This window comes from Neltuma alba, unplaced genomic scaffold (genome assembly GCF_004799145.2).
Source record: "Neltuma alba isolate B1F8T4 unplaced genomic scaffold, ASM479914v2 tig00000105_pilon, whole genome shotgun sequence".
In the NCBI taxonomy this organism is placed as follows: domain Eukaryota; kingdom Viridiplantae; phylum Streptophyta; class Magnoliopsida; order Fabales; family Fabaceae; genus Neltuma; species Neltuma alba.
The window spans coordinates 1469766-1496311 of NW_021631921.1; the positions used below are offsets into that span (position 1 = coordinate 1469766).

General features: G+C 31.7%; 1 protein-coding gene across 1 annotated transcript; it reads right to left on the bottom strand.

Annotated features, from left to right (window-relative positions):
• Positions 1–1633: 1633 nt before the first annotated feature.
• On the bottom strand, positions 1634–8405 carry LOC114742593 (uncharacterized). The gene is made up of 13 exons (XM_028930851.1): positions 7995–8405; positions 6461–6574; positions 5711–6377; positions 5548–5633; positions 5362–5412; positions 4624–4728; positions 3901–4014; positions 3688–3804; positions 3458–3517; positions 3234–3365; positions 2566–2718; positions 2326–2428; positions 1634–2247 (listed from the first exon to the last, which is right to left on the bottom strand). The coding sequence occupies exons 1-13, from the start codon at positions 8403–8405 to the stop codon at positions 1634–1636; spliced, it is 2727 nt and encodes a 908-aa protein (XP_028786684.1).
• Between the last annotated feature and the right edge of the window lie 18141 nt (positions 8406–26546).

Consider the following 26546-nt stretch of genomic DNA (forward strand, 5'->3'; position numbering starts at 1 on the left):
ATATGAGAGTGCAGGAGCTGATTGAGGGAGACGGGTGGAATCTAAGCGCCATAGAAGCTTGTATTTCTATAGTAGAGAAGGAACAAATTCTAAAAATTCCATTATCTAGTAACAGACTTGATGATTGTGCTATTTGGATCCCTAAAAGATGGCAAATATTCTGTAAAGTCTGGTTATTATATATCAAGAGAAGCTCATTGCAGATACCAGAAACACTATGGAAAGATATTTGGCATTTAAATGTTCCTTTTAAGGTAAAGCACTTTGTGCGGAGGATAATTAGTTTTGTCCCATTTTCTATGAAGAGACCGAAAGTTATAAGCATGTACTATTTTTTCGCCCATGGGCTCAAGCATGCTGGTTTGGTAGTATCTTGGGCATCAAATGTCAAAAGGAAGGTTTCAAGAGTACTTATCACTGGTTACTGGAAGTGTTTAGTAATGATAGCGGGTTGGATGATGAGGGGAGACCTATCATTGCTATGACTTGCTGGAACATCTAGAAATTGCGCTGTGAAGGAAGATATAAGAGTGAGATTTAAGAAAAGTTACAAATTGAGATAAGAAAAGATTGTTGCAATGGATGGCTCCAGCTGAAGGTGTGATTAAAATAAATGAGGACGGATCTTTCATTAAGGACTTAAATTCTACAGGTGTGGGAGTGATTTGTAGGACTGAAGAGTGAAGATGGAAAATTCATTGGAGGGTTAGGAAGGAAAGAAAGTTATGGCATATTCTCCCTTCATGGCTGAATGCTTGGCGTTGAAGGAAGGTCTCATGGCTGTGAATAAATTGAATAGAAAACCTTGTGAAGAGTTGTACGTTTTGATGGCAGGGAGGAAAAAGAAGACTTGTGAGTGGCAGTGTGCAGATAAAATTCATGAATTATTATCTCAAAAAAAAAATTCAATGAGTGTTTCTGATTTTTCATTGCTTGCTGATACGGCCGAGTTATGTGGTAATCACCATGCCTGTCGTAGTGATGTTTTAGATCCAAGTGGAATTGGGTAATTTGTATACTTTTTTTTTTGTGTTGGATATTTTTTTTGTTTTTACCCCTGGTTTATTTTGGTGAGTTTGTTGTGCTAGGATTGAAGTGTTAGTATTTTTGAGAGTTCTGTAATTTGGCTTTGACTTTTGGTGTTTGTACTTTGAATTGTTTTTGGTGATTAATAATAGCATGGAATTCTTTTTGGACAAAAAAGAAAAGAAATATAGTTCATCAACAATAAAATCAAGTCCCTCCCCGGGATATTAAGAGCAAAGGCTAAATTGTATTTATTTTATCTTATTTCACTGGCACACAGTTCTAGCTAAAAAGAAAAATTGATATCTGTTCAATTTGCGTATGCTTGAGGATAATAAATATTAGATAGGTATGTGGGTTCTTGTCTTGTAAATATGGTAGCTTGTCTGAACTGAAAATAATTACCAACAATAGATATGGATCATCCAGCAAATATAAAGGCCAAATTTAATTATGCATACATCAGAGACTCCAAACTCTGTCCTGCTGTTATTGGTTTGAACATAGGCAAGTCTTTGTCCGTATCATATGCATTATGGTCTGCTCCGAATTCTAGTGTCCTTAGAAACAGAAACGAAATAACAAAAACTAAAAATCAAACGCACAATTAAATGCCAAAGGGTCTATGCTTGGCACTTATTATTTCTCTAAACTCTGTTATCTCAGTAGTCAACTTCTTGCGACCTTCCAATAGACTCGACAGTTGAGAATCAGTTGCTTCAAACTCAGTTTGCGCCATCTCCAACTGTCTTCGTGTCACTGCAAGTCGCTCTCTGGCTTCTACTCTTTGCTTTCGAACTTGTTCCAAGGCAATGTCACACGTCTCCAGCTCGGCCTCCTTCACCTTAATTTCCTCTTCTGCTGCCAACACATCAGACATGTCAACACCAAAAACTCTAGACCGAACCGAATCAACCCACTCTTTGTCGAACCCAAGCAAGGTTGCATCACATAAGCTAGCCTCCAAAGTTGTCTTTTCTGAACTTGTGATGCTACAAGGAGTCTTGGTAGCCAGCACCACCAAAATATCTACCAGCACTCGGTAGGACCAGGCTATCATGCGTTGTGAGCGATGTTCCTGAGGCAGCAATAGTTGAGGATATCGTTCGAGTGCTTGAGCAAGTAAAGCCGCTTCACCATCTTTTAGCTCCACAAGTTGGAAAATTTCGCAAACTCCCAATTTATGAGATGAAGTGCCAGTATCATCAGCAATTTCTGATTCTGTCACAGCCCAAAAAGTCAGCAAACGGTTCAAAAGAATGAGCAACAAAAAAGAAAGTATAATCTGATTCAGCTTACGGAGATGAAGAGAAGTAATGACTCGGGAAGCGATCGCTTTTATAGGCTTCTCTGATTCAGATTCCTCTTGAATACTTGTGCGATCTCCTGTTTTTGTAACAGTCTGCATACAACGAAATGGCTTATGCACTCTAACAGACGTCGACATGTGAACATGCAAACCAACTTATGCAGAGTAAGAGTAAAATCATCATACCGAAAACTTCAATTTCTATAATTAGAAGAAGGTAACAAACTTACTAGTGCAGAATCTTTTCCAGAGAGATTATCAATTGGTCCTGTAGATCGATTCCTTGAATCTGAATTAGTCGATCCAACTGCGGTCATGGCATCATCTTTTACATAATTCTTTTCAAGACCTTGTTGAGTGGTATCTTTGATGCTTTCAGTAATCTAAAAGTGAGACGAAATAAGTTTCAGTTTCACGTGTTATATAAGTGTAGGAGTATTACCCTCAGCTTTTGCACTGTTGTGATAGACGCTTCAAAAATGTACAAGTGTACGAGTTCCATTTTTCAATGTTCAAGAATTAAGAATGCAAAAGCTTGTTGGTTAGTCATTGGATGTTGATTAATCATTAAAAAGGAATACAAATGAGAATTAACATTTATAACCTTTTCATACATTAAAAAGATATTGATCACCACACTTAAAATCATTTTATATCAGTAATAAACAGTGATTGGAAATGTCAATCTGATTGACTCTAAATTTGTCAAAATTGGAGCCATTGATATTCTAATGGCTTCTTTCTCTGTTTCTTCTGAGCTCTGAATAACATCACAAGATATAACTAGGCAAAAAGTAAAAGTAAAAGGAAAAAAGCATCTAGCAACTTCATAATTCATATGGTATAGGTATATGAACAAGGATAATGCATTTTTTCCTAGTAACTATAATGCATTTACTTGTTCAGTAATGGGTGATACTTGGGTTTTCTTCCTTGAATCTGAATCAGCTGATTGACCTGCTGTTGCGGCTTCCTCTGTTGCATCATCCTCTTGAGAGCCTTGCTCATGTGTTTCTTTCACGCTAGCAACCTAGAAAACACAAAGAAATTTCTCTTCCAATTGTGCTCCTCCATAAATGAAAACATTCTATGAGTTTAAAATGATGAGCTTCCTGAACTAACCAATGTAGATGGACTACATTGCGAGCCTTCACCTTGCGAAACAATTGAGGAAGTAACCCACTGCAAAAATACCAAAAGATATGAAAGAATCTGTTGGTGTGTCATGCTTGTTTTGCTTCTTGATTTTGATGGCGTCAAATCCAAATCAACAAATGAATAAAGAACTACGTTATCATATATTGTAATGATCAAACTTGCAAATAACTTAGTCCTCTATGCTTATAACCTACGTTATCATCAAATGGCACATAGGTTTTATGAGAAGCTTTAGTGGTTTTTGTTTGTGCAAGAACCTCTTGTTGGAGCTGTGTAGTTGATTCGCTTGTTCGGTGTTCATCCTCCAATTCCTATTTAAAATATTAAATAATTAGCAGAAAACCATTTTGGCAAGTTTCTAGTCTTATCATGTCGAAATCACTTAAGTGATCTATATATAAACTTACTTGTAAAGATGTCCCTCTCAGTTGAGATTTAGCTGCTAAATTTCCTGATGCTTGTTTTACTGAAGCTAGCGTAGGATTCTTGACTTGAATTTTGAGTAATGTCTCTTCTGTAATCTGCAACAGAGAAAAGATACTTTTTATCCTTGGAATAGCTTTGCTTTTATAAATATATATATATATATATAATATGTGCACATAAGTCTGATCTTTCAACTCAACAACATATATTAGATATTTGTGATTTTTTTTTTTCACATCTTCAATAATTAACTTTAAACTTATGAATGAGTTGATGAAGTTATTACCTCAGCTTCATCAGATAATTAAATATTTCATTTAAAACCCCTGTTCTTTTTTTTTTTTTTTTTACTGAGCTTAATATACATACGATTCCTAGGCTATAAGTTTCAAATTATTATGTACTTCTAAAATCACTGTTCTTTTCTCCCTTCATCCACAATAACCCAAGTTCCTGTCAATAATATATAACAGAGTTCTGTTATGTGGTTTTCGCCGTACATCCATCACTACTTCTAACAGCCTTTTTCTCTGTTTGTGAACTTTGAGTAAATATTGGAGGACAAATTTTGTTAAACAAGATTAAAAAAAAAAAAATGTTACCATACTGGTAGTATTCACAAAAGACTTGGTCTGAACGCAAATGGCAACTTTTTTCAAGTTAATAATAATAGATGAAGAGCTTGGAGATGTCATTTTGATCACCTTTGAACTTGAACTTGATGAAGTCGTTGTCGCTGATGACTCTGAGGCCATTCCTCTAACTTTTTCCCTTGTTTCTGATATCTGAATAACATCAAACGATGACATCTGTTTAATAAAGCAACTTCATCAATTTATTGAACTTATCTTTGAAGAAGGATTAGGAGCTACTCTGCCAACTTCCTTCTCTTCTCTGTTTCTTTATAGTTCTGAATTACAGCAAAAGATGTAACGAGGTATTTCACCTGGGGGAACTTCATTAGTTCATGGATTTTTTTTTTTGTTCAATGTTCAATTCCTTTCCTAAAAATATGTCACTCCTCTGGTCCTTAATATAAGACATAATTCTTGAGTTGGTTTTGGTCCTAGATATAAGACCCATTTTTCATATTTATCATTTTTCTCTAAATTACCCCTATGGATACTCCCTCAACCATAATCAAGTAGAAGAGGGAGAGAGGGTATTAAAAAAAAGATGATTATGGTATTTTAGGAAAAATGTGTCACTTTTCTTATAATTAACTAACTTACCTAACTTCCTTAATCTAATCAAATTAGTTAAATGGGTCTTATATTAAGGACCGGAGGAGTAGTTTATAAATAATCAAACTAAAGTTGAGACTATATATATGGTTTACATTTGTTCTATTGGTACTGGAAGACGTACTAAACATGCTATCAGTTTTATATTGGTGCGGAAAAACTATGCTCTTGTGTGTGTAGAAAGATATGGTGATGTACCATTGATGATCCAACTTCTTCAACACTTCTCTTCATTGCTTCCTCTGAGCTCTGACCAACACCATAATTAATAAGTAAGTTAGTTACAGTAATCAACTTATGGACAGGTTAAATTCACTAGTAAAAGAAAATACCAAAAAAAAATGATTTTTTTTGTTCTTTTGATGATTAGTCTAATATATATACCTTTGCAAATTCAGGCAAAACACTTCTTGTTGTTGCTTGATTTTTTGAATTCCCATTTTGAGGCTCTTTTTGGATTTGACTAGTTTCTGCAATAGAATTTTCAATCTCATTAATATTCATAAAAACAGTAGCAATTATTAAAAGATTTTTTCTGGATTTGTACCTTGATATTTTGGGCAATCTTCCACTCTACAATATCGCATATCCTTAAAATCAATCCCCTCACAAATAGAAATAAGCCTTGGGAGTTTTTCAAGTGTTACACTTGATAGCTTTGGAAATACTTCTTCCGTTTTTGCCATCTTCCGCATATCATCTTGTTTGTATATAAACACTTGCTCTAACTCAGAGGCTTCTTTTATTTCCAAGGCCTCCAACTTTGGAAACATCCCACATGTTGAGATAGAGAAAAGGAATTTCAAGCTATCACAACACTTGATGTAAATTTTCTTTAACACTGGGAAATAAAGTTGATGCAAATGATCCCCATCACTCTCTCCAATGATGTCAACCAATTCGTCACATTCTTTTATACTCAAATAGGATAATTGTGGGAGGTTTTTCACTACTGAGACACAGAATATTGCTGTTAGCTTTTTACATGCTGTGATGTTTAGTTCTTGAAGATTGGGGAGGCTCAAAATATACTTGGGACCCCTGAATGTATGCCTTAACTCACTTAGATTTTCCAACCGCATCGTTGCAATGCTTAAAGTCATGAATGGACCTTCAATTTCCACTCCTTCCAAATTAAGAACCTCTTCTATATTGGAGTGTCTTACGTCAAGAGTTGTCAGCTTACATGTAGTTGAGACAACTGTGATAGGTTTCTGCAAGCAGAGATAGAGAACAAAATCTTCAACTTTTGGTTTCCCACGATTGTTATTTTTTTCAGATTGTTGAAGTTGAGAACATGTTGGAAGCCCACACTTGGAGTGAGTAGTGGTCTTTCGATGTTAACAATCTCTTGTATTTCAGATTCCTTTGCTCCCTCACTTCTCACATCTTCTATGTGCTTCTTAATTTCCTACAATACGTTTTCACAAAAAAGCAACTCAAAATTTAAAATAATTTTATCTATTTTGATAACAATTTAAAATAATGTTCTCTATTTCTATCCCTTGTGCTTATGAAATAGACACACATTCACCCACAAAACACAAACACATTGTTATTTTTGGGAAATATTTTAAATTCAAATTTGAAATCTTTATAGAAGTAAAGCCGAATCACTTTGACATAATTAATTGTACATGTCTCCATAGGAAAATTATATGAAAGTCTTCATTATTTTGAGAATGTTTAAATATTTTGTTAACAATATCTAATTTATTACATATAATCTTTATACAAAATAAAAATATTGATAAACTGCATTTTGGTTTAAACTGAAATAAAAAGATCAGAGTTAGAGAAGTTGACATTAAATTTAGTGTAATAATTAATATATTACTTCACTTTATATAAAACTCTGAGGTACAAAATAGACATCAAATTTTAAACCAACATAATTTCTTTTTGGCCATTCAAAAACGGTTAGGGTGCATGTAACCCCACAATATATAATATCGGATAATATATTTAATCTTTAATTTAGTGCACTTAAAAAAATAATACAATTGCTTTATTAATTTTAATAAAGGCTTATCTCATTAATCAATATTAGAGTTGTAGGAAAATCGAGTAATTACATGAATATAAAATTGAGCAATTGGTATAGATTTAAAATTTTATAACAATATTATTCAAATTTTATATAAAAATATATAAATAAGTTAAAATGGTTAAAATTTAATCTTATCATTTTTCAGTTGTAATTTGTAAACTATGATTATAAAGCATAATTTTTCTCACTTTTTCACTACAGTTATGAACTATTCAAATCAAATTTAATAGTTTAAATTTCTTTAGGTATTTTTTTTTAGTAAGATTATAATAATATTTTAGAAGACATTAGTTTTTATATAATGATGACAAAGTTGAAAAAAAAATAGAGGAGATTCCCCTGTCTCGGTTTATCCGTAACACTGGAGCATAAAAGGAGACATCAAACAAATACAAATATTTCAAAATAATAAATATTAAATTAGGAGTGTGAGCATTTTAAAGATCAAATTGTTTTGGTTCGATTCCTGTTAGGTACCAGCTAAAGTAATTTTTAAAAAAAAAAACTAACTAAAAATGAGCAGAATTACTATATACAACCAAGACGGAAGTCATACGTGTTTGTCTTCTATGAGTATAAAATAATCCTTATACAAGATGCATAAAAATATTGATTCGCATTTTGACATAAACTGAAAGCCACATGACCCATAATAGTTATATATAAAAGTTTAAAGTCAAACTTTTAAAAGAGAATAAATAGATAAAATATATTTTCATAAAAAAAAAAACAGAGCAAGATTGGGACGCTATTAAATAATGAATTAAAAATAGTTATGTACCTTTGGCGCTTCCACAATTTGTAGAGATGGGCACTCTGGTTGATGTTTCTTGATACCAATGCTGATCATATTTGGTACTCTTGAGAGTTCTAGTGATTCCAATGCTGGAAGATGGATGTGAGGCTCATTATTTTCATGCTCATTTGATAGACACTCTTCTTCATCGTATTTGCCAAAAACATATTTCAGTTTATGAGCTCTCAAGATATCTATATATTTTAATTTTTGGAGACCTCTGGAAAGAGTGGATGGAAATATAAATTCCAATTTATTGCAACGCCGAACAGTGAGGCTTTGTAGTTTTGGGAAGATGGAGGCGCAGTTCAGATGGACATCATCATCATCCTCTGCCTCATTTGTTATAATGTGCTTCAATTCTTCACACCAAGCAACATGCAGCTTCTCCAACATGATGGTTGTGGCAATGGATACACTGAATAGTGTCTTTAATTTTGAACATTTTGTAAGTGTCATCTGCCTTATATTTTGTAGGCTGCATGGTTGTCTTATAAGACACTCAGCTGAATGAAATGTTTCAATCCTTTCACTTAGTGCACATGATTCCTACAACCAATCACTTCTCTTAGATTCAACTTAATTATATAACTAATCACTTTCTACAATCATCTAATCCTATTTCTCAACAACAATCTAATTAAAAACATCACAGCTATTAATGGACCATAACATATATGAAATACAAAATAAATATGTCAAGCATCAGGTATTATAACACTGGGCATTTTAAGGTGTGATTTATAAGATACTACCTTCGGTCCTAATTATAAGACCCAGTTGACTAATTTGGAGAGATTAAGAAATTTAGTTACGTTAGTTATTTGTAATGAATATGTGTTGTTTTTCCTAAAATATCATTATTAATCAAGTGTATTGGCTAAAACAATAATTATTAGAAGGACTATCTTGAATAAAATTGAGTAAATATGAGAGACAAAATGAATTGGGGTCTTATATTTAGGACCAACATAAAAATCAAACGGGGTCTTATATTAAGGATCGGAAGTAGTATTCAACTAACAACTCCCATGCCCCTTGATGGAACTGGGTTCCTTGGGTACGCTAGGATGAGTTTTCAAGAACTGAAATTTTATGACCATTCTATCCTCAATTATTTTGTTAATTGACAATCTTACCTATCATAATATGACAATATTTTTCCCCTATCCTCCCCCTCCGATGTTCTCTTCCAGCACCCACTTCCAGTTATCATTTCCCCCTCCGTGTTGCTTCGATGTTCCACTTCTATTTTTACCTCTACTTCTATCAAAAACTCTTCCATCATACCAAACGGGACACAAGTGTTAATGATATACCTGTTATCACTATTTGTGTGTGCGTGTGAATATTTATTTTTCTCTTTACTTGTTACTGAAATAGAAAGATCAAGTCTGTGTAATTCCAACCCAAGACGAAAGCCATAAGTGTTTGTGTTCTGATAGTATATATATTCCTTAACTTATTAGTGCACTTAAGAAAATATAACTGTTTTATTAATTTTGATAAAGACTTATTTTATTTTTCAAAATTAAAATTGTAGGAAAATTGAGTAATTACACAAATATAAAATTACTTTTTCAATTAATACATAGAAGAATTCTTTTTTTGATGGTTTTGAGCTTTATCTCATGTACAAGGACAAACCTCAAGGAAATCATTTAGTGAGTTACCATCGGTACTTAAATATAGACTAATTTTTGACAAAAATTAACCTTAAATATTAATTGATTTTTTTAATTAAAAAATAATTAAATTACTGTAAAGGTACATTTTATCAAAACTTAATACTAAGGAACCCATACATAAAATTATATTGGTATAAAAAAATATCTATAAATAAAAACAACTATAAACATAACCTATTACGACTATAGTATATTTCTAAAAGAAAAGAAACTACAGATAAAAACAAACACGACCTATCATTTTTTCCCTCACCATTTCTCTAAAGCTTCTCTTACCACATCTCCCGTCCATTATTAGATCTACGTGTCTTAAAAAAGAGAAAAATATCTATAAACCATTCATGGACCATATGCTAATAAAATGAAAGTTTAATAAATCAAATATCACCTTTTGCCATTAAAAAAAAAACATAAACATAAATGTTGAATAAAAAGAGCAAGCCCAAAGTAGTATACCTGTGAGATTGTGCAGTCTTCCAGTAAGGGGCATTAGAAACTCCAATATTACTGTCTTTAGTTAGGGCCAGAAAACAACAACCATGAGCCCATGAGAAAGCACTTGTCTTAAGAGTTCTTATGTCTCTCCTTCGAATCTTCTTTCAAAATATGAGGCGGCCTTGGCACACAAGTCTTGCATTTTTGAAATATGTTAACGAAACTTGGTACGCTCCGAAGTGTCACTTGTGTTAGTAAAGGGAGCATGATTTCCTGTTGCACAACTTGGCCCGCATTATCTTTATCTTTATATTCACCAAATATGTATTTTAGCTCCGCACAATCATATATGTCTAAATCTTTCAACCTGGGAAGGTCTCCAGCTAGAAGAAATGATGATACCACTTCTAATTTGCCACATCTTTTAATTTGAAGAGACTCTAATGCAGGAAACAATAAGCCATGATGCTTTTGATAATCAACAACCCTCATTTCTTCTTCTGAACTCTCGTCTGCAATTAAACTTTTTAGCTCTGTGAAACTTTCAATTATTAATTCTTCTAATTTCCCAAGACTTCGAGCAAAAAAGGGTTTGAAAATTGATGGTTGGAACATTGGGCAATCTTTCAATTCAAATACCCTCAGAAGAGGTAGCTTGAGATTTGCGTCTAAGAATATATTTTGCAGTTCCCTACAACCATCTAACTTTAAAATCTGTAACTTCTCAAGAAACCTAGAAGGCGTAGGACCGCAACATAATTCTTTCACATCCATATCATACATATGTAGCTTGATTAAATTATCCTTGCCTCCCTCTTCCACAGGAATAATGTCAGGGACAAGACTTTTCCCTCCTCTTTGTTTTAAATTCCCCAGCTCAAGAACTTCTGCTCTACGCACAAGGTACTTAAACATGGGTTATGATATTAAATCTTCCACATGTTCCGAATTGAAGCATTTTAATAGGCCATTATCATCATCAGCAAAACGTTTAAAACCATTACAAGCAATTGAAAACATTTGCAATCTAGAAGAAGATATATGGGGAGCAATTTGATCTTCACTTTCTTTGTACCAATCCTCAATACTGTAATTCTCAACAAAATGCAATTCTTCCAATTGTGAACATCTTTCAATCACTTGAAGGGGATTGTTCTTTTGAATTTCACATTTCTTAAACCCCAACAATCTCAACATCTTTAGTTCCATGATGTCTTGGGATAATTCAATAATTAGACAACTTTCCATCTCAAGTGTCACAAGACCCTGTAAATTCTTCAAAACTGAGAAGTTGCCTATTTCGCAACCATCCAAGATAAGAGTTTGAATATTTTTTAATGAAACAAGTGATTGCGACAACAACGGAGTGGGAACTTTTCTGTCATATTGATTGAGCAAAAACAGAATCTTGAGGTGTGACATCCTTGCAAAGAATGCGTTTGCATCTTTTTTCAAAGTATTTCCACTAATCCAAAGAAGTAGAATATCAACTTTCGTACCATCAAACTGAGGATCAAGAAAATCATTAATGCTCCAAAACACAAATAGCTTGGTTGCTTCAAAAGTTGTTTTTGTATTCATAATCACTTGAATATCATCCTTTGCTTTCCATTGGACTACTTCACGAACCAAGTCATGCATCTTTGCACATTCTTTGTTCTCAACCTTCAGTAGCAAAGAAGAAGCTACGAGTTCATTTTTCACTGCAAGTGGTTGGCTTCTTGCTGCACAATAGTCATTAACTTCCCCAAAAATTCCTGACCCTATACCAAGTCTAATAATGAGATTTAATGAAAATTCATAGTCTTATGGGAAAATAGAACACAATAAAAGGAGCTTTTGGGCCTTCCCATTATTTAATCTATCATAGCTTAATTCCAAGCATTTGTAAACATTCACCAAATCTTCATCAACTTCGACAATTGGCTTATAATTTTGCAAGGTTGTCAAGGCCACATTCCATTCACCAATAGGCCAATTTTTTAATGTGCTAGCTAGAGCCACAATTGCAATTGGTAATCCTCCACACTCCTTCACAAAATCTCTTGCAAGACTCTCTAAATTATTCCTTGAAGGATCATCATCATCACAACTTCTAGCATGATACAGAAAGAGATGCACTGCATCCTCATCACCCAATGTGTGTAAGAGAACTACTTGTTGGCATCTCATTTGTTGACAAACTTTTGAATGACGAGTGGTTATCAAAACATAACAATTCTTGTGATCAAGTCCAGATGGAATCCCAATTTCGGTGAGGTCCAGCTTCTCCCACACATCATCTAATATTATAAGTAATTTTTTTTTATCATCAAAAATTCTAGACCACAAATGCTTTGAGTGATCTGCTTCAACTCTTTCCTCTAAATGCAAACTTAACTCCCTTGCAATGTCGCCTCAAATCTTGTTGACATCTGGAGGATTAGACACAACAACAAAGATGACTTTCTCAAATGCTTTGGATTCTTCAACTTGCTTTCCCACTTGTGTTGCCAATGTGGTTTTGCCTGTTCCCCCCATCCCTTGCAATCCAATCATGTAATGATTTCCATCTTCTAAAGCATCCACAAGTTCCTTGAATTTTGTCTTCCTACTCTCAAAATCAATGAAGTCTTTTGAAGCATGGTACTTCATACCTGGAAGTTTACCTGGACGAGCCACTCTTTGAAAGTTACATTTTTGGATGTGAACTTTAATGACTTGCGCCCTTTGTGCCAATCTCTTGCCTTGTCGATATTTCCTAAGAAAACACCAGCTATCAAACCTTGTCTGTCTAATTTCAGCATTCATTTGAATTAGATTATCAGCTTCCGTTACCCAACCTTGAACTTCACCTTCAACTTGATGCCCATTACTTTTGGCATCGTCAACATCCTTTTGAACTTTCTCTAATCTTCTGATCAAAAGTTGATTGTCCCCATCAAACTCATGATCATGAGTCTCGAAATGACGAAAGTAATTAACTTCTTTTATGGTTTTATCTATCAATCTCTTGGCAAGGTCTGTTAAAATACCTTCCCCAGGGCATGCCATCTAAAATGGACAGGACATCAAATTAGGATTCCAAAAATAGTAATTAAAAATGTGAAAAGCTATGATGATATATAATGTTTTACAAATATGTAATGAAATCTCTGGTGCAGTCAATGCCCAACCATGTGCATTCTCTTTTGTTAGTGTTCTGGGATCCAAGTTTTAATTAATAATTAATTAGATAAACAGATAAGTAATAAATGAATTACATTATTGCAAACACAAAAATGTCATAAAATAAAATTGTATTATATTTAAATTGTATACTATCTTTTTGGACCAACTTAATTTCTAATATCAATATTTCATAAATGCCTCCTAATTAACAGAGTTGGGGATACAAGCAGACCTGCAGGTCAAACCTAGCAAGTTAGTGTTGTCCCGATGGCTTAGTAGACTGACTATATAATTTTTAAAAACGTATGTTTTTTATTTTTAATGTCAACCTACAAACTGTGATTAGATATTTTTAATGTCAACCTATAGATTATGATTATATCTCTTTTAGTAAATTTATTCCCGTGCCACTCACATTTAAAGGACTAAAAGTTGAAACTAGAAGGACTAAAATTAAAATAATAACAAATTTAAAAAACCAAAAATTATATTAACACTGCAACAGCTCACTTTTATATACTAATAGGATCATTTTAACGTCTGTGAATCACTAACGCCAGGTTTCCGTCCTGGGAAAAGACAGGAAATTTTTTTTTCCCTTTAACATTAGAATCCGTTGATCAAATATTCAAACCTTCAGATAACTGATGAGTGATCCAATATCAACCCTGCTTTCAACTTAATCTATTATCATCTAAAATAATTTCATACTATACAATCTTATAATATTATATTAAAAATAAAGCAACGCTCTTGGTTAACAGCATATACGTGCACCTGGCAAATGCTCACCTCTTTCTTCTAAAGGATACAAAATAATATTTCCATAGAGCAAGTAAAGTTACTTGCCCATATATTTTGCTATACAATTTACAGAATTATAACAGGTATCTCTGCTCTTCAACCAGCCCACCTTCTTCTTAAATACCCTCCTTGTCCTTCTAGCTACTAGCCTTCACTGTTCATCATAAATTGGGGGGTGAGATTCCGAAGAATCCCCGTAATAGTAATTTCCATCAAACAAATGTGCAGATCACATAAAACATGCAAAACAAGCCTTATGGAACAAAACCTTGCAAGCTAATGCAATTAAGCATTTATGCGTAATGACAGATAGACAAGCTGAATAAATAATGCGCAAATAATAGGCAATCACTGCCGCGCATATAATTGGCAATCACTGCCCCATGTCGATTAGACAAGCTGAATAAGTAAAGCGCAAATAATTGGCAATCACTGCCCCATGTCTATCAGCTACACGTGATCACGGCTAAATAATCCATGCAAGGAATTAGGGATTACATGTTCTCATGCTTTTTGAATAGCAATATGGCACAAACAGACATGCAGCAATCATACACAAGTGTAAGGGAGGAAAGAACTACTACCTGGTCCGCATCCCTCCAAATCAAACCTTACCGTTCTCCTTTCTTTCTGCTTCTTGGTGGGCTTGAGCAGATATAAAAACCTATTATATTAGTAAGGGTAGGTTAATGCTTGATCCAACATAATTTATAAATTAAATAACTCTCTTTAATTTCCAATTTCTTTCAATCTCTACCCTTACTTAATAGTTGGTCATCTTGGATAATTTTTCTTATTTAAACTTTTCTCTTTGGAGGGTTTCCTTCCTTATCTCAACCCAAACAGTTACTTTACTTAGTAACTGGTCATCTTGGTCAAAAATATTATATATACACATATATTCACGCCAATTGATTTCATTTCATTTTTCCAAAATAATTCAATACGCTCTGTTAGCTTTTATTAACAATTAACATAATACTCATAATTCAAATCCAAGCTAAGCAATTTCAATCTCCAACCATCTATTAAACTTCTTAATCTTTGGTCTAATATTCCTCTAACAACCTTTCTGATAATTTCTATCAATTCCTTAAAATTAAAACTCACGGCCCATATATATAAAATATATTTAATGGAAATTTCATCTTTAATAATTAAACTTTCATTATCAAAGAATCCTTTTCAATATCACATCAATAACTTCTTTGGTCCTACCTTATTTTCCTTCTCCAACAATTTAGTACACTTGACTCATTTTCAGCAAACTTAACTGAACATCTATAACCATAATTATAATACAGTTAAAAATATCGTACGTACATACGTAGGTATGTTCTTGTATCATTTAAACACCTATAATTTCCACTTCCAAAAGTTCTGTTACAATCCACACTTATAACATTACTTATCCATATGTATATCTCATTTACAACTCTCTGAGTAGTCTTTTGCCTCTTCTTTATTATACAATCAGCTACGTCATTAAATCCAGAAATTTCTAGCTTTACAAACATCATATACACACGTCCTTTCTATTCTTTAGTAGCTCCTTAATACTTTAAAACACCTAAACTTTCGTTCTAATCCAAACTAGAAAATATATTCCCCTTGGTACAGCAACCTAATTTAGTTCTAGTCTTAACCGTATTAATCATGCAACTTAATATAGATGTATCGCCTCATTCCTCTCCAATCTTGTTAGAACCCGATACCCCAAGACAAGAAAGACTTAAAACAGTCTTGAACAGGAGAGAAGCAAACACATGCCACAGCATATATATAACGCACCAACAAGCTTCACTCTACACCCCACCATTCCTCGCTCAATTACTTCAATATTTTCCTAACCATAAACCATTTAACTGTGCAATTTCTGTTCCTACAACATGACCGAGACACACATATACAAGTCTCTGTTCTTCCCTTTTTGTTCGGCCATCACAGAGCATATATATATACATACTACTCCAGCACGCTACACCCCCCGGTCAATAACACACATAAGTATATATATACATTTTGCATCTTCCTCGGTCCCTTCCTCCAAACCGTAACCAACCTTAAACAAAAGGTTCTCCCCCTGTTTAGAAACGGAAAAACCAGACTTCCCCAAGCTTTTAACCCCTGTTCGGCCAGCAACAAAACAGAGCAAGGAACCTACATGCAAGCCGATTAATATATGCGTACATATTTCTCCTTCAACCCACGCAATCCGACCCTCAACACTAGTAGAAATCAGATGCCATTTCCTTGATTCATTAAACCCAGAACTAGAACAAGAAGCAACGACGTCTAAGTATACCAGTATATTATTTCAGTTCGGTAATCTCAAGACAAATTATCAACCTTACATGCAAGCTTGAAAACCAACATCAAATACTTCAATCTACCCATAGAATCCGAATCCATCGGTCCTTTTATCCTTTCCATCACTTTCTCTCACTAGAACATCAACTCCAGCGACTCAAAACTTGATATCTAACCATCATTTGCAGAAAACAACAATAGAAGAGTGCTTAGGAGGCTCACCTTAGGCAGATTCGCTGATTGCATGCAAGAAAACTACCTCCGATCACCACCTCCGTCACCAACTTCTTCCTCTCGGTCTTTCCCTCTCTCGAGTTCTCTCACTGTCGCGGATGGGAGGAAATGAAAGAATGCCACGGTGATCAGTTATGTAATGAAGAAGTGAATCAGGTGGCTAATGGAGAAGGAAGCACGTATATTACATAGTTGCTGGACCATTTTGCCCTCCAAAATAATTATTTCTCCAATCTTATCCTTCTCCTATTTTTCTGAAATATAAGATATGTCCAGAAATTAAACCAAAATATCATAAATGGATTTTTCTTATCCATTAGCTTCTTTGAACCATAAAATAATTTCCCTAAAATTTTCTAGTTAATTAGAAACCTCTAAGTATTTTCTAAGAAAATAACCCATTTTGCTATAAAAATAGCTTTAAAATCATTTAAGCCACTTTTCGGGGAATGAACTTTTCCAAAATATTTCTAAACCTTGAAAAATCAATATTCCATAATTTTTCCTAATTGTGCTTGAGCTATTAAATAATTTTAATGAACTTTCTCTTTTCTGCTCATCCTGAGTCCGAAAATTCGGGGTGTTACAAACACTTATTAATTTTATTTTAATTTTGGAATATTTCTCAAAATATTAAAATCAATTATCACAATGTATAAAAAAGATTCATTTTACATATAAGTAAACTTTTTATGGTAAAAAATTTTTAATTGGTTAATTAATTGACTTTAAAATTTACATATATGCTGTTTTAAATTAAGATTACGAAGAATGAGGAAAATATTGATCAAATGAGACATTTTGTAGGGTGTAGACTCACATGGCTTAACTGAAAATGACATAAAATTAAGATTCGTACGTACTTTTGCCTACATATTCAAATTCTAACATTATTTTTAAAAAAATTATTACCAAACGTTATAAAATTTACCATACCATCTTTAACCTGTTTTTTGGGAATTAATTTATTTCAAATGCATTATTGAGAAACATATAGAAATGTCAAGTTCGGATAAATGTGTAGTTTTAAAAAGTTTTCGGCCAAAAAAAAAAAAGTAATCATGAAAAGTTTTCCTGAAATTCACAAAAGATCATAAACTAAGAAAAATAGTTAAGAGGTTTTCAAAAAAAAAAATGGAGGCTTTAGAGAGGCATAAATAAAGAGAATACCAATTTGTAGGAATAAAAGGGCTATTTTTGTCTGATTCCGTAATATTTAGGCAAATTATATAATTTACTAAAATTACATAAAAGGCCCAAATAATTATTGTTAGAATTAATAAAATTTGATAAGAGAATTTTATCCAAGGAAATGGAATATTTTATTTTGAAATAATTTTTGAGCTTTAAAATTGTAATTTCTCAAAAATTAAAGGATAAATAATTTGGGATTAAATTTTGAGATGACAAAACTGCAGAAATTATTTTATGAGGAGAATAGATTTTGGAGGAGTTACTTATTGATTGGGAATTAATTCTGAAATTTAATTACGTACACATTAGGAAATTGTTCTAAATTTCCTACCATAATTCCAAAAATTAAAACAAATCAATCCCAGCTCCCAAGCCCAATAAATCTGCTGATGGGCGAGGCTGGACCTCTAATTATCCTAAAAGCTATTTAGGCCAGAATTATGGATTTCAAGTAATTATTATGAATCGTTAATAGTCTCGTTTCCACTGCTTAGACAAGGGTCAGATGTACGAGAAATGTAAATAACATAACATGTTTGTTTCATCCCTTGTTGGGGCAAAAGCATAATTTTAAAAAGTTCTAGACGCGTGGGGGTAAACATTTTAAAAAATATGCTCAAAAATTCATAAAATTCTTACAAATTCATGGCAAATGGAATAAACGTACTGGACAATATTTGTTGCAATTGTGGTGAAAATAAAGGAAATTTTCTAAAAATAAATTTTATTTAATTTCTAAAATTCTGGTGAGTTAAAGGATAATTAACTAAAATTAATTATGAAAAATATTAGGATGTCTCCAAAAATTGAATAAAATTGAAACGCATTTTTGTCCGTTATATAATGTAAATGCTAGAAGATGGAGAAATTAGAAAAATTATTTAAATTTATAAATATTTATAAATATAATTGGTCCAGTATATATTTGTCAAAAGAATTAACCAAATATTCCATCAAGTCTTTTATATGTCTGCATTAACTAAAATACGTAAGTTCATGTCCAATATGATAAAGATATCAAACAAATAACTATTTTCAAAAAGAAAAAAAATAGGGAAAAGAAAAAGAAAACCCATAAATTCTTCAAAACATTTTCAGCAAAAGTAGAGATTTGGTATGATGATGAAGGGTAAACTAGTATATTAATAATTTAGATGTAAGTGTATGTGATCAAAATAAAGGAGAGAACTATGTAATTAAGACAAAATGTGAAGGAGGTTAGTGTATAATGCTGAGCATAATTTGCAAACTTAAGAAGGGGCCTCGTTAATGTTCAATTGTCTCGAGTATAAAAAGATTAAGAAATGAATTGAGAAATAAATAGCATACTGGAATTCTTGTGGGCTTAATTGAGTGCTTAAGAGCTTTATGATTCTATTTTTTTTAATTTTTATGTTATTTAAACCAAGTTTGTAGAGTAGTCTTTCAAAACAACTTTGGGAAAAAATCTGTTTGAATAATTAATTTGAGGAACATATATAAAACAGTTAAATAAGAGATGAAAGAATATTTTTGTACTTACATAATTGTCCTTAATTAAAAACACGTGTGCTTTGGATTGCAATGCCTAACCATGTACATTCTCTTTTGTTAGTGTTCTGGGATCCAAATTTTAATTAATAATTAATTATATAAACAGATAAGTAATAAACGAATTACATTATTGCAAGCACAAAAATGTCATAAAATAAAATTGTATTATATTTAAATTGTATACTATCTTTTTGGACAAACTTAATTTCTAACATGAATATTTAACATATGCCTCCTAATTAATAGGGCTGGGGATTCAAGCAGACCCGCAAGTCAAGCAGTACAGGTCGAAGCAACTCGCTGCCCGGCAGGTTGGCGTTGCCATGATGGGTGAGTACAACTGACTATACAATTTTTAAAAATATATTATTTTTATTTTTATTTTTATTTTTATTTTTACCAACAAATATTTTTTTATTTTTAATGTCAACCTGCAACTTGTGATTAGATATTTTTAATGTCAACCTATAGGTTATGATTATATCTCTTGTAGTAAATTTATTCCCGTGTACCTCACATTTAAAAATTATTTATAATAATAATTGAGTAAATTATTATTTTCCTTCAAATTATATTATTGGCGTATAAAAGGAGGTAAAGTATTTTAATCCTATTTTTAAATGCATCTGTTGCTGTTTAAGCAAAAAAAAAATTATTGGATGAATGGGTACTGTGTTTTTTTATCTTAAGATAAAAAAAATAAAAATAAGCACTTTATTTGCATATAAAACAAAACAAAATTGTATTTTAAAAAGATTTAAAGAATAGGCAGGTCAGGTGGCCTATCAACTTTTGCAGGTTTTGAGGTGCATGTTAGAACAACTCACACCTTGGCAGGTTGGTGGCCTCAATCCATATGACTGGGTAAATGAACAAAAACTCTGAAATGCGATTATTCAAACCACTTTTTGTCTTTTTTTCCAAAAAAAGAAAACTCTACTTACTGTTATGACTATTTATTTATTTATTAAATTAATATAATTTTTAATCCCTCAAATTTATTTTTATTTTGATTTTAATCATTCAAGTTTCAAAATCACATGTTTTGATCCTTTAAGGAATTAAATGATTTTTTTTATTAGACTATAGGGATCAATGCTTTAGACGCGAAAAAATTTAAGAAATCAAAACCTTTAATTTGAAACTTGAAGAAACAAAAACAAAATGATAGCAAATTTGAAGGATAAAAAATTATATTAACCCTTATTAATTTTATTTTAATTTTGGAATATGTTCCAAAATATTAAAACCAGTTATCACGATGTATAAAAAAATATTCATTTTACATATAGGTACACTTTTTTATGGTAAAAATTTTTATTGGTTAATTAATCGACTTTAAAATTTACATAATACTGTTTTAAATTAACATTGCGAAGAATGAGGAAAATCTTTGACTAATTTTAAAGGATGAAATAAGAAATTTTGTAGAGGGCAGACTCATATGACTTAAATGAAAATGACATAAAATTAAAATGCGCGCGTACTTTTGCCTACATATTCAAATTCTAACATTATTAAAAAATTTATTACCAAACGTCATAAAATTTATCATACCATCTTTAACTTGTTTTGGGGAATTAAAAAGTTGGTGAAGGTGCTACCAACACGAGGGAGAAGGAGGTTGCATTATGACTTCCTCGGTTGTCATGTATCATATCCGGTATTTCAAATAGAGAAACATATAGAAATGTCAAGTTGGGATAAAAGTATAGTTTTAAAAAGTTTTAAGCCAAAAAAAAAAAGTTATCATGAAGAGTTTTCCTGAAATTCAGAAAATACCATAAACTCAAGAAAAAGAGTAACGAGGTTTTCAAAAAAAAAAAATGAAGTTTAAGAGATGCATAAATAAAGAGAATGCCTCAAAAAGGAATTTACGGGAATAAAAGGGCTATATTTGGCTGATTCAGTAATATCTAGCCAAATTATATAATTTATTAAAATTTCCTAAAGGTCCGACATAATTAAAAAATGAGAATTATTATTGTGAGAGTTAATAAAATTTACTACGATAATTGTACACCAAGAAAATGGAATATTTTATTTTGGAATAATTTTTGAGCTTTAAGATTGTAATTTCTCAAAAAATAAAGGATAAATTATTTGGGATTAAATTTTCAGATAACAAAAGTGGAGAAATTTTTTTATAAGGAGAATACATTTTGGAAGAGCCACTTATTGGTTGGGAATTAATTATGAAATTTGATTACGTACATGTTAAGAAATTGTCCAAAATTTCCAACCATAATTCCAAAAATTAAAATAAATCAATCCCAACTGCCAAGCCCAATAAATCAGCTGAAGTCCGGGGGTCTAATTATGAAGGAAAAGTAATAAAAATTATTGGGCCAATAGCGTGGTTAGAAATTATGAATTTCAAGTAATTATTGTGGATGGTTAATAATCTCATTTCTACTACTTAGACAAGGGTCAGAAGTAGTAGAAATGTAAATAAAATATCATATTAGTTTCATCCCTAATTGAAGTTAAAGCATAATTTTAAAAGGTTCTGGGTGAGTGAGGGTAAACATTTTAAAAAATATACCCAAAAATTCTTAAAATTCTTAAAAATTGATGGCAAATGGGATAAATTTCCTGGACAATTTTTTTTTGCTCAACTGTGGTGAAAATAAAGGAAATTGTCCAAAAAAGGAATTTTGTTTAATTTCTAAAATTTTGGTTAGTTAAAGGATAATTAACTAAAATTAATTATTAAAAACATTAGCAGGTCTCAAAAAATTGGATAAAACTGGAACGGATTTTTGTCCATTATATAATATAAATTCTATAAGGATGAAGAAATAAGACAAATTGTTTAAACTTATAAATATTTCTGAATATAATTGGTCGAGTGTATATTTATCAAAAGAATTAACCAAATTTTCCATCAAGTTTTTTATATGCCTACATTAACTAAAGTACTTAGGTTTATGTCCAATATGATAAAGATATTAAACAAATAACTATTTTCAAAAAGTGAAAAATTAAGGAAAAGAAAAAGAAAACCCTTCAATACCTCAAAACATTTTCAGCAAAAGTAGATAGATTTAGTATTATGATGAAGGGTAAACTAGTATATTAATAAATTAGATTTTAGTTCATGTTTTCAAAATAAATGATAGATTCATGTAATTAAGACAAAATGTAAAGGAGATTAGTGCATAACGCTGAACATAATTAGCAAGATTAAGAAGGGGCCTCGTCAATGTTCAAATGATTCAGCATAAAACGATTAAGAAATGAATTGAGAAGTAAATAACACGCCAGTATTCTTGTGGGCTTAATTGAGTGTTTAGGAGCTTTTTTATTCTGTTTTTCATTTTTATGTTACTTAAACCAATTTTGTAGAGTAGTCTGTCGAAACAAGTTTTGGGGGAAAACCTGTTTGAATTATTAATCTGAAAAACATATACAAAACAGTGAAATAAAAGATGAAAGAAGATTTTTATACTAACATAATTTTTCTTAATTAAAAACATGGGCTTTCTTTCTTTCTATTTTATTTTTATGTTTTTAGAGTACTTTTATAAATTATTTTTAAATAGTTTTTAAAAAATTTAAAAAAATATGTTTGGGTGATTGCTCTAAAAATTCGCATTTGAAAATTAAAAAAGCTTTTGGAATAATTGTATTTAAAATTAATTCGAAGAACGGATAGAAAATGAGAGACGGAATGGGGAGTGCAATGACAATAGACCAAAAGATATAGGATTGAGAGACAACATGGATAAGCCTAGGAGATGAAATCACGGTTCCAAACCCCTCCTCTTCCCTTTCTATTCTCTTTCACTTTCTTTTTTTTTTTAACTATTAGATTAATATTTTAACAGTTTAAATTTAAATATTTTTAAAAATATTATTAAAATGTTAAATTATAAAAACAAATAAGTAATAAATTACAAGCTATATAAAATTTAATTCTAATGGTTTGTAAGTGCACCGAATTTTTAAAAAAATTTTATGAATAGTTTATAAGAAAATAAATTCTAAACTATTGAAATATGTTAATCTAACGGTTAAAAAAAAAAAAAGAGGAGGAAAGAGGATGGGAAGAGGAGAGGAAGGGTTCCGAACCGGGCAGAATGAGAAGTGCCGCTGGGAGTGAAAAGGTTAGATAGAAAAAATACAATACAAAAATAAAATTCAATAAAACATGTAAAAATTGTTGAGTTTTTTGTTTTCTAAAATATATTTATTATTTTTTTTCAGAACACCTAGTTAAAAATTAACAAACAATCAACTTTTTTTGGTTTTTAAAAATAAAAACATTGTTTCCAGAACAATAAAACAGACATGCCCATAATGTTCCTTCACCTATTTTCTAATTTTATAGAATAAAAAGATAAGAAAACATCTAACATATTTTTTTTGTTTTCTTGAACAATTTTTTTCCTTACTTTTCAAAACACATAACCAAACGCGCATTTTCAAACAATTTTTTAATTGTTTTTCAGAAAAACTGTTTTGAAAACAAGAAATGAAACAGTCCCTAAATATTCAACTAATTAAGGGTTTCTCTAGCAAGCTGCATTCACATATTTCGTGATAGTTTGGTGACGAGATGCATGTGTGACAATATGAAATTTTAGGGTATATACTAATTTTAAGTAAGCTGCGTATAAAATATAAGTCAAGAAACTAAAGTAGGAAAATTCTTGTAAAGCCTAATATTCTTTTGGCTAACTACTTTCCGCTGCAAGTGATTGAAATAGGTAAAAGGCTTTATCACACTTTTTTTTTCTTTCAATTAAATTATTTAGAGGAAAACGCCAATACATATTATAAAAATTGATCATTCTCATGTATACAATTTTATTTGTTATGAATTTTTATATTTAATAGTAACTAAGATTAGTTTAACAATGCGAAACACATAATTATTGAATTCATATCTTAAATAACCCTTAAATATGGAATAGATGGGAAATAATAAAGTATATGTAATGAGAAAAAGAAAAGTGAATTTCAAGAAACATGCGTACCACTTCTTTGATTGATCCCTTGCACAGAAAAACTTCCAGGAGCAGTAAAAGCAATCAGCCAATCAAAAAGAGAACTGGGGAAAAAAAAGAATATTAGTGATGATATTTAAATAATTATAATATTTAAATTTAAAATGTGTGTCATGCAGTCTATTTTGTTTAAATATCATAAATAAAATTAGGGTTAATACAATTTTTGGTCCCTCAAATTTTAAATCATAGGATTTGGTCCATTGAGTTTGTTTTTATTTAAAATATTAGTCTTTGTAATTCAATCAAAACCAAGATGTTTTGTTCTGTCTCGTTCTGTGAGGAATCAAAACCTATAGTTTGAAACTTAAGGGACAAAAATTAAAATGAGAATAAATGTTAAGGAACTGAAGATTATATTAATCCATAAAATTATTATATCTAAGACAAATTTACTAATGCAAACCTGAAGGAATAAAAGAAATTAAAGTTTCACGAAATGGAATTTTGCTTCTAAATATTAAGTTGTTAGAAAATTATAACTTTACTGCGATCGAATCCATTGCGATTTGCGAGCTAACGTAAAGAGAAATATGTCAATCCCGTTATACCAAAATTTAAATAGGGAAAACTAATACTACAGTCCTTATACTATGATCTCATTTTGAATCAGGTCCTTCAAGTTTTTTTCTTTTTTATTAAATCCTTATTGATTCAACCGTTTCAGCCGTTCGTCCTTCCGTTTGGAAAACGTTGAGCAGGGTTAAACGCCGTTGAATAGCAGTGATGTGGCGAAACCTTCTGCGTTCAACTCCTCTTCCTCCTTTGAACGATCTAGCACACGTCAATTTCTGAGTTCAAAATAACATAAAGTATTAAAGTAAACATTTTTACACTCATTCTCGCGATACCGAGAGAAACGGAGTACAAGCCCACATCCTTCCTTGTTCTAAGGCACTGCCGTGCCTCTCGTCGAAAGCTACCGTTGAAGCAATCCTATAAGCAGTGGCAATAATTTGCTCGGTCAGATTCATAGTAGAATCAGCTTTTGCAGATTCCATTTGCATGCTAATTCGAAAGCAAGCGAGTTCAAACAAAGTAATCAATCAAGCCTTCAAATATTAAAAAAAAACATACTAGATGCTGAGAGGAAATCTATTTGAAGAGTTTCCAATAAGCTCCAGGAGGGGACAAGACGATGTTACTAGAACCATAAAGCTCAATATATATCAGTACCAGATGCTGCAAGAAAAGGCCTTTGACCAAATATATGATCCTTCATTTTCATGACTTCTTTTGTTGGTTCTGCAGATGACAACACTCCCATTGAGATTAGTCTGAGCTGAAGGTGCATCAACGACCAATTATTTGAGGTGCCAATTAATTTATCTATTTCCTTCTCAAACGTGGCTTCGGATAGCTACTGAAGTAAGAAGCAGGAATGAGGAGGTGCGCCAAAAAATTGATGTGGTTCTTCAAAACATCATCGCTATGTGACGTTGGTGAAACTAGAGGAGTTAAGTGTAAACTGCTTACTTTATGTTCTTTTGAACTTGGAAATTGAGGTGCGAGATCCTTTAAAGGGGAAGGAGGAGTTGAAGGTAAAATGATTTGCCACATGGCCCACATCACTACTATTCAACGACGTTTACCCCTGTTCAGCATTTTTCAGACAGAAGGACGAACGGCTAAAACAGTTGAATCAATAAGGATTTAATAAAAAAGAAAAAAACTTGAAGGACCTAATTCAAAATAAGATGATAGTATAAGGACTGCAGTATTAGTTTTCCCATTTAAATATTCTTACTTTTTTCCTCTCTGGAGAGTTCAAAGTCTTTGATGATGCTTTGAACAGAAAAGTGTCTTTTTTTGTCTTTTGTTTTTTGAAAAAGATTATTTAGAAGCACAATGCTATCAAATAAGCAGAAGCTAATAAGAAGAATCCAAGTGCGAACAAACTGCAAAATAAAAGGATAAACTCGTCAATAAAATAGGGCAAACCAGAGTCACAATAAATGATTGTCTGGTTGAGGGTCCCATAATTAATTGATTTGATCAAAATATGAGTGTTTGGTTAAGGGTCAAATGATTTTATAAAATATGGGCGTTTGGATAAGTTTTTAGAAGGGGGTTCTTCCCCCTTCCTTTCTCTTACAGGGCTTACCTATGTGGGAGCCTGTTTTTCACCGTGAGTGGGAGCATTTTTTCCACCGCCTTTTTCCGGCAACTGCGGTGGG